Below are 12,919 nucleotides of genomic sequence, written 5' to 3' on the forward strand. Positions count from 1 at the left end.
AGCATCTCAATCGGATTAAGGTCATTAAGGTTAGGACTTTGACTAGGCCACTCCAAAGTATTAATTTAGTTTTTCTTAAGTCATTCAGAGGTAGACTTGCTGGTGTGTTTTGGATCATTTTCCTGCTGCATAACCCAAATGCGCTTCAGCTTAAAGGGAATCTGTCACTTAATTTTTGGCCTATGACATGCGGCCATTGCCATCAGGGGCTTATCTATAGCATTCTGTAATGCTGTAGATAAGCCCCCGATGTAACCTGAAAGATAAGAAAAACGAGTTAGATTATACTCACTGGTGGTCCGGTGCGGTGGGTGTCGCGGTCCGGTCCGGCGCCTCCCATCTTCTAGCGATGACGTCCTCCTCCTTTCTACTGCGCAGGTGTATTATATCTGCCCTATTGAGGGCAGAGTAAAGTACTGCAGTGTGCAGGCGCTGGGAAAGGTCAGAGAGGTCCGGAGCCTGCGCACTGCAGTGCTCTGCTCTGCCCTCAACAGGGCAGATAGAGTACGCCTGCGCAGGAGCCGCCTCAGAAGTAAGAAGGAGGACATCATCACTAGAAGATGGTAGGCGCTGGACCGGACCGTGACACCCATCGGACCGGACGGGACCCCCGGGTTAGTATAATCTAACTCGTTTTTCTTATCTTTCAGGTTACATTGGGGGCTTATCTATAGCATTACAGAATGCTGTAGATAAGCACCTGATGGCTGTGGCCGCATCTTATAGGCCAAAAATAGGGTGACAGATTCCCTTTAAGGTCACAAACAGATGGCTGGACATTCTCCTTCAGGATTTTTTGGTAGACAGCAGAATTCATGGTTCCATTTACCACAGCAAGTCTTCCAGGTCCTGAATCAGCAAAACAACCCCAGACCATCACACAACCACCACCATATTTTACTGTTGGTATGATGTTCCTTTTCCTGAAATGCTGGGTTTCTTCTACACCAGATGAAATGGGCAATACGCCTTTCAAAAAGTTCAACTTTTGTCTCGTCAGTCCACAGAGTACTCTCCCAAAAGACTTGGGGATCATGAAGATGTTTTCTGGCAAAACTGAGACAAGCCTTTATGTTCTTATTGCTCAGCAGTGGTTTTTGTGTCGGGACTCTGCCATGCAGGCCATTTTTGCCCAGTCTCTTTCTTATGGTAGAGTCATGAGCACTGACTTTAACTGAGTCAAGTGAGGCCTGCAGTTCTTTGGATGTTGTTGTGGGGTCTTTTGTGACCTCTTGGATGAGTCATCGCTGCGTTCTTGGGGTAATTTTGGTCAACCAGTCACTACTGGGAAGGTTCACCACTGTTCCATGTTTTCGCCATTTGTGGATAATGGCTCTCACTATGGTTCGCTGGAGTCTCAAAGCTTTAGAAATGGCTTTATATCTTTTTCCAGACTGATAGATCTCAATAACTTTGTTTCTCATTTGTTCCAGGATTTCTTTGGATCGCGGCATAATGTCTAGCTTTTGGGGATCTTTTGGTCTACTTCACGGTGTCAGGGAGCTCCTATTTAAGTGATTTTTTTGATTGAGAATAGGTGTGCCAGTAATCAGGCCTGTGTGCAGCTAGGGAATTTGAAGTCAGCTTCCGGAAAATGTGATAAACCACAGTTAATTTATGTTTTAAGGGTGAGCAATCATTTTTTCACACAGGGCCCTGTAGGTTTGGATTTCTTTTTCCCTTAATAATTAAAACGTTAATTTAAAAACTGCATTTTGTGTTTACTTGTGTTATCTTTGTCTGATATTTAAATTTTTTGATTATATGAAACATTTAAGTTTGACAAATGTGCAAAAGAATAGGAAATCACGTTTTTACACAACTATATATATAATCACCCCGATGCATAAAGAGGTGCTTACTCAGAAATCATAGGGTGCCATTGTATCCAATGTTCTGGGCTGATTCATTCTATGATATTTCTGTATATTTCTTCATAGCAGTCACTAACTGCTCCTGATTCCTGAGACAATGCTCCAGATCTGCTGTATAGGCAAAAATAAAGGGGTTTCCAATCTTTAAATATCCTTAGGATAGTCCATTAATATTAATGAGAACCTGTTACGTGAAAAAACGATATTAACCTGCACATATGTAGTTAATCTGCAGGTTAATAGCGTTCTGAACCTGCCTGGTGCTAGCACTTAGACTGCCTTTAACTTAGTAGCATTCGGGTTTCAGGCACGGGGGGCAGCGCTGGTGCGGGTTCAGTCACCGATCTGTTTATAGTGAGTGGTAGCTGTAACTGTGACCCCAACATTGACTGTCAATAGCTCAGCATTAGAGCTGGCAGTGTCAGGGTCGCAGTTATAGCCACTACTCTCAAAACACAGTGCGATGACTGCACCCATGCCGGTGCGGCCCGCATCAATGAAACCCAAATGCTACTGGAAGGAATAAAGAAAAATTTCCTCCCGGCAGCGGGGCTCTAAGTGCCGCCTCCAGACAGGTTAAAAATGCTATTAACCTGCAGACTGACCCCATATCTGCAGTTAATAGCAATTTTACATGTTATAGGTTCCCTTCAACTAAGTGGGGGGTCTGGATACTGGCACCCATTTTAAATCAGCTGTTTGCTGGGGCAACATAGCTGTCTGCTTCATGGCCTATCGTTCTTAGATTCGTTATCTTATAGTGTAGTCCCAAGTGCTGTGGTTCTTTTGGTGTCCCAATCAGTACAAATCAGAATGCAGTTTCTCTTCATGTGTGGAGTCCTCATTATTTATAAACTGTGAATGCCACCCCCCCCCCCCCGCATCCAGTGGCGGACACAGACACAAGAGGACCCTGGTGCATTAACAATATATGGGCCCTTTGCAGTCCATTAGCACATAAGAATGCACAATTTCACTTGCTTTGGAGATGATAGTGGCCCCCTTACCTCTTGGGCCCCTCTGTGACTGGACAGTTTGCACCTGACCCACCCACTAACTACTAAGTGACAGCTTATTTCCAATGCACAGTAATGAGAATATTGTTTGGAGGGTTGGGGAAAGCTATATTCATGAACAGTCTACCTGCTGCTGAATTTATTACTGGAGAAAAAAAAAGGAAGTAGTAAAGTGCTGGAATCAGGGCATATTACTACTTTTTTTCATCATTTTTTTTCAGGTATTGCAAGATAGTTGTGAGATTCTCTTTTAGAAAGGTTTTGTGTCCGGCTTTGTCAGGTGATGATGCACTCCTGCTAAATTGACAGATCCTACTAGCGGCATCTTTGCACTGCTGGTTCAATCTGTGCACTTTCTGATGCTGCAACCAGAGGTAATTTTGCCACTACAGCATCAGAGGATCTGGCCAGTCTCAGAGCAGCTCTTACAATCTCTAATTTCAAGAGCTTGTAAGCACTGCCCTCCTTGCCTTCAAGACCGGCCACAGCTGATACAATGCAGTGGTGGCAATTAATATAGGCAATGAACATTTTGTATAAAATGAAAAATCCCCTGGATTTTTTTTAGAACGGAGAGGATTTTTAACAACAAATTCCAAAGTTGCTTGTTTGTACAAGTATTTTATGATAAGAAAAAAAAACATTTTAAGATGGAGCATCGTTCTCCTCATCAGTTAGAAACCAATATGTGACTGCTATGTCTTCAGTGATCTGTAGAGAGGGCTAGTGAATCATGTGACTATACACAAAGACAGGCTAAGGCCACCTTCACACGTCCGTTTTTTGTGACCGTATGCGTTCCTTTTTTTAAAGACTGCAAATACGGACATACGCACACCCATTGTACTATGCTTCCGCATAATTTTCATAACCGGCAGAGGGAAAATCCAAGTCTGGGGGCTGATGTTAATAATCTGGGACAAGGGACAATATTCAAAAAGGTTCCCAGGCTATTAATAACAGCTCACAACTGTTTGCTTAGCCTTTACTGGTAAGTTTACGGGGGACCCCAGAAAAAAAATGATGTAGTGACCCCTGTAAATTCAAATCAACAAAGACTAAACAGACAGCTGTGGGTTAATATTAATAGTCTGGGAAGAGGCCATTACTAATTCCCTGGGCTTGATGTCAGCTGACAATACAAAGCTGACATCAACCCCAACCCTATTACCCCACTTGCCAAAGGACGAGTGGGGAGAGCGATGCTGAGTGCCAGATTTGACGTATCTTATGGATGTGCCAATTGAGGGCTGATGTTGGTAGCCTGTGAGGGGGTGCAATATCTCTGACCCCTTCCCAGGCTATTAAAATCAACCCACAGCTGTCTGTTTAGCCTTTTCTGGTTTGAATTTATCGGGGAACCGTAGGTCTTTTTTTTTCTCCGATCCCTTGTAAACTAGCTAGTAACGGCTAAGCAAAGAGCTGTGAGCTGTTATTAACAGCCTGGGAACCTTATGGGGCATTGTCCCTTGTCCCAGAATATTAACATCAGCCATCAGTCATGGGCTTTTCCTCTGCTGGTTATGAAAATTATGTGGAAGCCCACTCCACTTTTTTTAATTCTTAATTAAATTAATTTTTAAAAACTGACATGGCTGCTGGTTTTTCACATGGACACATGGGCCCACTCCATTTTTTTTAATTTAATTCTTAATTTTGCACAGGAGGGACACAGCGGGTGCTAAATACAACTCCCATCATTGTCTCCTGGTTGCGCTAAACTCAGGGAGACCAGGCGACAATGATCATATAGTAGCTACTTTCAGAAGCCGGAGCCTGGGAACATCTAACTGTACTGCTTTTCCCAGGTGCCGGTACGTGTCACATAGACACATGGATGACACACGGACAGCAAATGAATACACAGATGTCACATACTGTACGTGTATATGTGCATAGGACATGTGAATAAGGATGAGAGAAGTAAATCTCAGGTTTATACCACAAGACTTGAAATAAACAGACACAAATAAATCAATGCCACAAATATTTATCTAGTATGGAAAACTGTTTTTCAGATAAAATTATACCATCTTCTAATAACCAACGGAGAAAAAAAAGTGGATCTCATTCTCATTTCAATGGAGTCATGTAATAAAACATTTAGAAGAAAACTATAGATACTGAGTTCCTCACAAAACACAAAATAGTTGTGAGAAAAAGGGTCTGGTTATTTAGGATCAAATCACTCATCATAAACTTTGATTGTGGGGGTCTGACTGCTGAGACCCTCACTAATCGTTATAATAATATGTGAGCATTTCGTGACTGTACAACTTTGTCTCTGATCGCCTTTTTGTGCACCTACTGGAACCATAGGGCCAAATTGTTTTGCGAGGGCCACAGGTGAGATCGCCACTGTGCCTCACCAATCCGGCTCTTGCCCTATATGAGAATTGGGGTAAGCAGCGCACAAGTTACATGTATATTATATTAGCTAAATACAGAGGAAAACCAAAGAACAAATTACTTACACGAGTGATGGTGCCCCTTTTTTTCAAATCAGTAGATGGGGTTTCTTACTCAGATCTCATTAAGATATCTTATGACTTAATAAAGGGTTTGTCAAGTGTATGATTGTCTAATGATACTACAACTGACTAATATGCTTTGTGAGTATATTTTTAATCAGTTTAAAGAACACTGCTTGCTGTTAGTGAATGAAAACTCAGCTGCTGCAGTGCTTTACATTTCCTTGGTGTAGAAAAAAAATATCAGCCAGAAGTCGAGGACAAGACAGTTACTCTGCTCTTGTGTTTCCATAGGTTTGGGTAAAGATTGAGGCTATGAAAACTCAAAACAAAAATATTATTTTTTTAAAAAGAGGAGCAGTGATTGGTAGATGGTTATATTGGGAAAAAGTGGTAGACGAGTAGCAAAAAAAATCAAACGGGCATCTGATCTTATAGGAGATGGCTCCACAAAATCTCCCCCCAAAATGTGTAGAAGCCTCAAATCACAAAATAACTGAAGTTGAAGATATTTGTGGGAAATGGCTCTGGTCATACGTGTGTACATAATATGTATCAGTGTTTCGTGCCTAAAATGTGTCATTTCACGTGATAATATGTCTCTATATGTTATAGATAATACACACACACACACTATCTGGCCACATTCACATGTTCACTATATGGTAAGTATTTAACATCAGTATTTCTAAGACAAAACCAGGAGTGGGTGAAAAGTGCAGAAATGGTGACGTGTTTCTATTACATTTTTCTCTGATTGTTCCTCTCCTGATTTTGGCTTATAAATACTGATGTAAAATACTGACAAAATACTGAAGGTGTGAGCGTGGCCTATATGTAAATATATGCTAAGTTCTTTTTATATGATTTAGATTTCTCTTTTGGTTATTCAAATTGCATTTTGGTAACTGCTAGAAATAAGCTATACATAAAACAAATATATAGCACAGATACAGTATATATGTATATTTCCATATTTTTAGCAATTAACAAAATGCAAAGTGAATGAACAAAAGAAAAATCTAAATTGCACCAATATTTGGTGACCGTCCATCACTTTCAAAACAGCAATTGTTCTTCTAAGGGCTCATACTCACATGCGAGAAACTCGAGCGAGTCTCGCACGTCAATACCAGACACTGCCGCCAGAACTCGTTCAGCTGCATGTATTTCTATGCAGCTGAACGCTCCGATCCGAATGCCGGCGGCAGTGCTGGGTATTGACGTGCAAGAGTCGCCCGAGATTCTCGCATGCGAGTATGAGCCCTAAGTATATTTGTACACAGTTTTTGAAGGAAATCGCAGAAATGTTGTTCCACACATCTTGAAGAACTGAACCCAGATCTTCGGTGTATGAGGCTTCTGCGGATCCTTCTGTCTCTTCATGTGATCCCAGACAGACTGGATGATGTGAGATCAAGACTGTGTGAGGGCGGATCATCTTTACAAAAAACATGTACCTAAGGCCTGCTTCATACTTCAGTTTTTCACAATCAGTTAAGATCCGCCGATTTGCCCAAAAAACGGATCTGCCATTTTTATTGGCGGATCCGTTTTTTTCCCCATTGACTTTCATTATCGGCGGATTTTGACTGATGATCGTCCGTTGCGTCCGTATTTGCGCGGATCCGCCAAAATTTTGGAGTCCGCTGAGATCACCGAACAGACAATCCAACGTTTTTTTGCTGTCCGGATCCGCATTTTCCCCTTTTAACCCTGAATCAAGTCTCGCTGCTGGATGAAAATTCTCTCTCTCTCTCCACTGCTGTACTCACGCGACTTCAACCATTATCGCGCGATACCTTCACTGCTGTACTCCCGCGACTTCAGCCATTATCGCGCGATACCTTCACTGCTGTACTCCCGCGACTTCAGCCATTATTGCGCGATACCTTCACTGCTGTACTCCCGCGACTTCAACCATTATCGCGCGATACCTTCACTGCTGTACTCCCGCGATTTCAGCCACTATCGCGCGATACCTTCACTGCTGTATTCCCGCAACTTCAACCATTATCGCGCGATACCTTCACTGCTGTACTCCCGCGACTTCAGCCATTATCACGCGATACCTTCACTGCTGTACTCCCACGACTTCAGCCATTATCGCGCGATACCTTCACTGCTGTACTCCCGCGACTTCAACCATTATCACGCGATACCTTCACTGCTGTATTCCCGCGACTTCAGCCATTATCGCGCGATACCTTCACTGCTGTACTCCCGCGACGTCATCGCGCGATGCCTTCATATCGCAGCCATGGACCCCCGCTCCAACATGCAGATACTCTGCTATATCGCGCCGATATGCTCTCTGCGAGGGTTCCTTTAAATTTTAACCATTGGCGGATCCGTACATCCGCCATTCCGGTGACACCCGTTCCTGTCAGTCCACTTGCGGATCCGTTTTCCGCTATTTTGGCGGATTTAGACTGACAAGAAAAACTGATGTGTGAAACAGGCCTAAGCAGTAACAGGCAGGTAATTGCAACTTACCTGTCTACTGTTCCCAGCGCCATTCTGGGCTGGTACAGAGCAGTCACAGACGCTGTTGTTGGGGATTCAGGATCCTCTGTTGACATCACTTCTACAGAGCAGTGTCTTCATTTCCACTCTGCTCTGTCCATGGGGCCAGACTTGCGAGGTCATTCTGACTGACAGCTGGATCCCCGCTGCCTAACTGGGAGAGCTAGCTTTCAATCAAAATTACCTCAGAGGTCACGCTCCGTCAGGTCAGCATAGGGAGCTGAATCCCCAGGGAAGAACGTGCTGTGCACAACAGGCAGTTATGTTGCAATTACCTGCTTGTTAGTGCTTAGGTGCATTTTTTTTTTTATCTCCCATATCCCCTTTAACCCCTTAAAGATGGGAGGTATTTTCGTTTTTTGCTCCTCTTCTTCCAAAAGCCATAACTTTTTTATTTTTCGGTCAAAATGGCCCTTTGAGGGCTTTTTTTTGCGAGATGGGTGTACTTTTGAATGACACCATTGGTTTTGCCATATAGTGTACTGGAAAACGGTAAAAAAAATTTCAAGTGTGGTGAAAATGCAAAAAAATTGCAATTCCACAGGTTTTTTTTTTTTTTTTTACCATGTTCACTAAATGCAAAAATTGACTTGCCATTATGATTCTCCAGGTCATTACGAGTTCATGCACACCAAACAAGTCAGGGTTCTGAAAAAAAAATCCAAACTTTGTTAAAAAAAGGCGCCATTTTCTGAGACCTGTAGCGTCTCCATTTTTCGTGCTTTGGGGCTGGGTGAGGGCTTATTTTGTGCGCGCCGAGCTGACGTTTTTATTTATACCATTTTAGTGCAGATACGATCTTTTGATCGTCTGTTATTGCATTTTATTGCAATGTAGCAGCAACCAAAAAAAAATCGTAATTCTGGCGTTTTAACATTTTTTCACGTTACTCCGTTTACCGATCTGGTTAATTCTTTTTTTATATTGATAGAACAGATGATTCTAAATGCGGAGATACCAGATATGTGTATATTTGATTTTTGGTATTGTTTTATTTTGAATGGGGCGAAAGAGGGGTGATTTGAACTTTAATTTTTTTTAATATTTTTAAAACTTTTTTTTTTTTATTTTTTGCATACTTTAATATTCTCTATGGGAGACTAGAAGCTGCAGCAGTCTGATCGCCTGTGTTACACACATGATGATCAGATCAACTGCGTGTTACAGAAAAACTCACTTGCTTTGAGCACTGGCCACCAGGCGGCACTCATAGCAATCCATCTATGACAACCATAGAAGTCTGCTGAAGACCTCTTTTTTGTCATGCCAACTCATAGATGACTCGCAATCATGTGACTGGGTCACAGATGGATTTCCAGCGCGCTTCCGGTAAGCACGAGTTAAATGCCGCTGTCAGAGATTGACAGCGGCATTTCACAAGTTAACAGCCGCAGGTGGATCGCAATTCCACCCGTGGCTGTTAGAGGCTCATGTCAGCTGTTCAAAACAGCTGACATGTGCCATGAAAGATGTGGGCCCAGCACCGGAGCCCACATCAACGGGTGGGATTCCAATGTGGGCGTACTGTTACGCCCAACGTCGCAATGGGGTTAATGACATTGGTTGGATGTTTGAAGTTGTTGTCCGGCTGTAGAATAACTTTGGAGCCAATGAGAAGCCTTCCTGATATTCAATACTTTATACAAAGCGTCTGCCTGTATTACTCAACACTGAGGACACCATTAATCCTGGCCAAATCCTCAACCCCATTTGCTGAAATGCAGCTGCAAACTTATAGGACCCTCCACCGTGCGTCACTGCCCTTGAAGACGCTCATTATTGTGTTGCTCTTCAGCAAACAAACTGCTTTTATTACAACTGAATATTTCACATTGTAACTGATCAGTCCAGAGGACTGAGCACCAGCTGACATTTTTTCACCCAAGTTCCTATGTTTTTGTGCATAGTTGAGTCGCTTGACCTTGTTTCCATGTAGAAGGTATGAGTTTTGGCCACAATTCTTCCATGATGACCACTCCTGGCGAGACTTCTCTGTACAATAGATGGGTTTAGGATCATTTTTGCCTACCAGAGGCGTGGATAAACCACATTTGGCTCCTTTTTTTTCTTCTTAGTTCTGAGCTGATGGCACTGCTGCATAGCCTACGATTTCGAGGGGAGATAGTGATGATGTGTCTTTCATCTGCTGCATGAAGTTTCTTCTCTGTGTCTATGGTCCTCATTGCTCATTTTTTGGTGACCTCAATGCTGAGAAATACAGGCCGATACTTATCCATAATGCAATACCATCAGAGAGGCGACTGGCTCCAAATTTATTCTGCAGTCGGACAAGGTCCCCAACCATCCAGCGAATGCCATTAAGAGCAAGGAGTCCTGAAGGTGATGATCCGGCCCCGGAGTCCTGATTTCACATCACGCAGTCTGTCTGGGATCACTTGAAGAGACAGAAGGATCTGCACAAGCCTCATACACAGAAGATCTGGGGTCAATTCTCCAAGATATTTAGGCCAATCTCCTGCCAAGTTCTTTCAAAATCTGTGTAAAAGTACCGAGAAGAAGTGATGAAGGCGATGGGCAGTCACAAAATATTGATGGGATTTACATTTTTAGTTTTTCATTAATTGTGCATTTTGTTAATTTATAAAAATAAACTATTAACACTTCTATTTTTTAAAACGTTTTCACTTTGCAGCATTTCCCCCACATAAGCCTATAACTTTCGCACAGTTGTGTGTGTATTGCATGAACAGTACATGAGTTATATGAATAGTATATATGTTCCATTAAGGGTATGTGCACACGTTGCGGATTGGCCTGCGGAATTTTCCGCACAGAATCTGCATCTCTTGGCTGAAAACGCAGGCCAAAATGCTTGCAGATTTCATGCGGAATTGATGTGGATTTCTTGCGGATTGTCATGCGTTTTTTGATGTGCGGATTTGCCTTACTCAATGTATAGTCAGTGGGTGCAGAAACGCTGCGTTTCCGCACAAAGAATTGACATGCTGCGGAAAGAAAAAAAAAAGCAGCGAATCCGTTCGGATTTTTCCACAGCATGTGCACAGCAAATCTCAAATTCCTGTTGACTATAATTGGTACTGTACTACACTGCGGATTTGATGCAATTCCGCGTGTCCAAAAACGCTGCGGAAACGCATCAAAATCCACAACGTGTGCACACAGCCTAAGGGTGTGTGCACACGTTGCGGATTTTGCTGCGTTTCCGCAGCGTTTTTGGACACGCGGAATTGCATCAAATCCGCAGTGTAGTACAGTACCATTAAAATCAATGAAAAATGAAAACCGCAGTGCAGTGTGGATCTTTCCGCCCGGATTTGCTGTGGTTTCAAAACCGCAGCATGTCAATTCTTTATGTGGATTCCGCTGTGGTTTGGCACCTGCTCCATGGCAGGTGTTAAACTGCAGGGGAAAGCTGCAGATAAACCGGATTTACCTGTGGTTTTTGACAAATTCTCAAGGAAAAGTCCACAGGACAATCCGCAACGTTTGCACACAGCCTAAAGGGGTTATCCCACTAACAAAAGTTAATTTTAATCAATAGATCTTGGAATAATAATAATTTTCACAATTTGATGTAGCCCCTGCTGTAATGTCGGTATACTCTTTTGCTTCCTCCCCTGTCTAGGAGCTGTGGTGTGATCAGACCATGTCCCTGCACAGTGAGAGACAGCCATTACACAGCACACAGCAGGGCACATTTATAAGATTGTCTCAGCAGAGGAACATTTTATTTAACCACATCCATTTGTGGAAATGATTATTATTCCAAGATTTATTGATTAAAATTACCTATTGTTAGTGGGAAAACCTCCTTACAGTATATGTGTTCCCATCTATAGTAAATGTGTTCCCATATATAGTATATGTGTTATATGTACAGTATATATTGGTTATTATATGTTCTCTTTTGGTTATTATTACATCTCCAGTTTCCTCTAGCCTCCTGTCCCTGCTCAGCAGCATATGGCCCCAGCTAATCCCCTTGGCAGAGGGGCCAGGAATAGTCTGATACTGGGTGTATTACACTGAGGGGAGGGCAGGGGGCGGGCTCTGCCAGGACAATAGACACCTAGAAGTGCCAGTGCCACCAGGGGGAGGCGCCATCCAGGCCAGTCCCTTCCCAGAGTAATCCCCTCAGCTCCGGGGAGGAGAGGGAGGGAAGGTCACCCATGAGCCTGCTCGGTGCTTACCGGAAAAAGACCAACAATGACGGCTATGAGTCTTTACAGCTGGTGGAGAGCAGCGCCGGGGAGGCTAATAGCGACGGAGGAAGCGGCTGCAGCAGGGAGCGGCCGGGGAGCAGGCCAGGAGTGAGCGGGGCGGCGGCATCTTCACCCCCAGCATCCAGGAGCCCGGGCCGGCAGCAGCCTGACTTCAGCACCATGGACAGCTCAGGTACATGATGTGGATCTGTGCACTGCCTCCTCCAGAGCAGGGCTGCCGCTGCATGTGGGGGGCCTGATCCTGTATATACTGTACATGGGGACCCCTGCTTCTCTATATGCTGCATGTGGGGGGCCCTGATCCTGTATATACTGTATATGGGGACCCCTGCTTCTCTATATGCTGCATGTGGGGGGCCTGATCCTGTATATACTGTATATGGGGACCCCTGCTTCTCTATATGCTGCATGTGGGGGCCCTGATCCTGTATATACTGTATATGGGGACCCCTGCTTCTCTATATGCTGCATGTGGGGGCCCTGATCCTGTATATACTGTATATGGGGACCCCTGCTTCTCTATATGCTGCATGTGGGGGGCCTGATCCTGTATATACTGTATATGGGGACCCCTGCTTCTCTATATGCTGCATGTGGGGGGCCTGATCCTGTATATACTGTATATGGGGACCCCTGCTTCTCTATATGCTGCATGTGGGGGGCCTGATCCTGTATATACTGTACATGGGGACCCCTGCTTCTCTATATGCTGCATGTGGGGGGCCCTGATCCTGTATATACTGTATATGGGGACCCCTGCTTCTCTATATGCTGCATGTGGGGGGCCTGATCCTGTATATACTGTATATGGGGACCCCTGCTTCTCT

The 12,919-nt window shown here is 43.8% G+C and overlaps 1 protein-coding gene across 3 annotated transcripts in view; it reads left to right on the plus strand.

Moving 5' to 3' along the window:
- Positions 1 to 12,919, plus strand: part of DNAJC6 (DnaJ heat shock protein family (Hsp40) member C6) — a 113,537-nt gene that overhangs the window by 25,786 nt on the left and 74,832 nt on the right. Inside the window, exon 2 of one of the 3 annotated variants that reach the window (XM_073544697.1) lies at positions 12,099 to 12,264. The exons of 1 other annotated variant lie outside the window; for it this stretch is intronic. In XM_073544697.1, coding sequence (XP_073400798.1) covers positions 12,252 to 12,264 — 13 coding nt within the window. In that variant the 5' untranslated portion in view covers positions 12,099 to 12,251. Of the gene's footprint in view, positions 1 to 11,961; positions 12,265 to 12,919 lie in introns of those variants that run through there. One more of the 3 variants, XM_073544695.1, reaches the window with a different exon arrangement.

This window comes from Dendrobates tinctorius, unplaced genomic scaffold (assembly GCF_039654945.1).
Source record: "Dendrobates tinctorius isolate UK_male_01 unplaced genomic scaffold, ASM3965494v1 ptg000138l, whole genome shotgun sequence".
Classification (NCBI taxonomy): domain Eukaryota; kingdom Metazoa; phylum Chordata; class Amphibia; order Anura; family Dendrobatidae; genus Dendrobates; species Dendrobates tinctorius.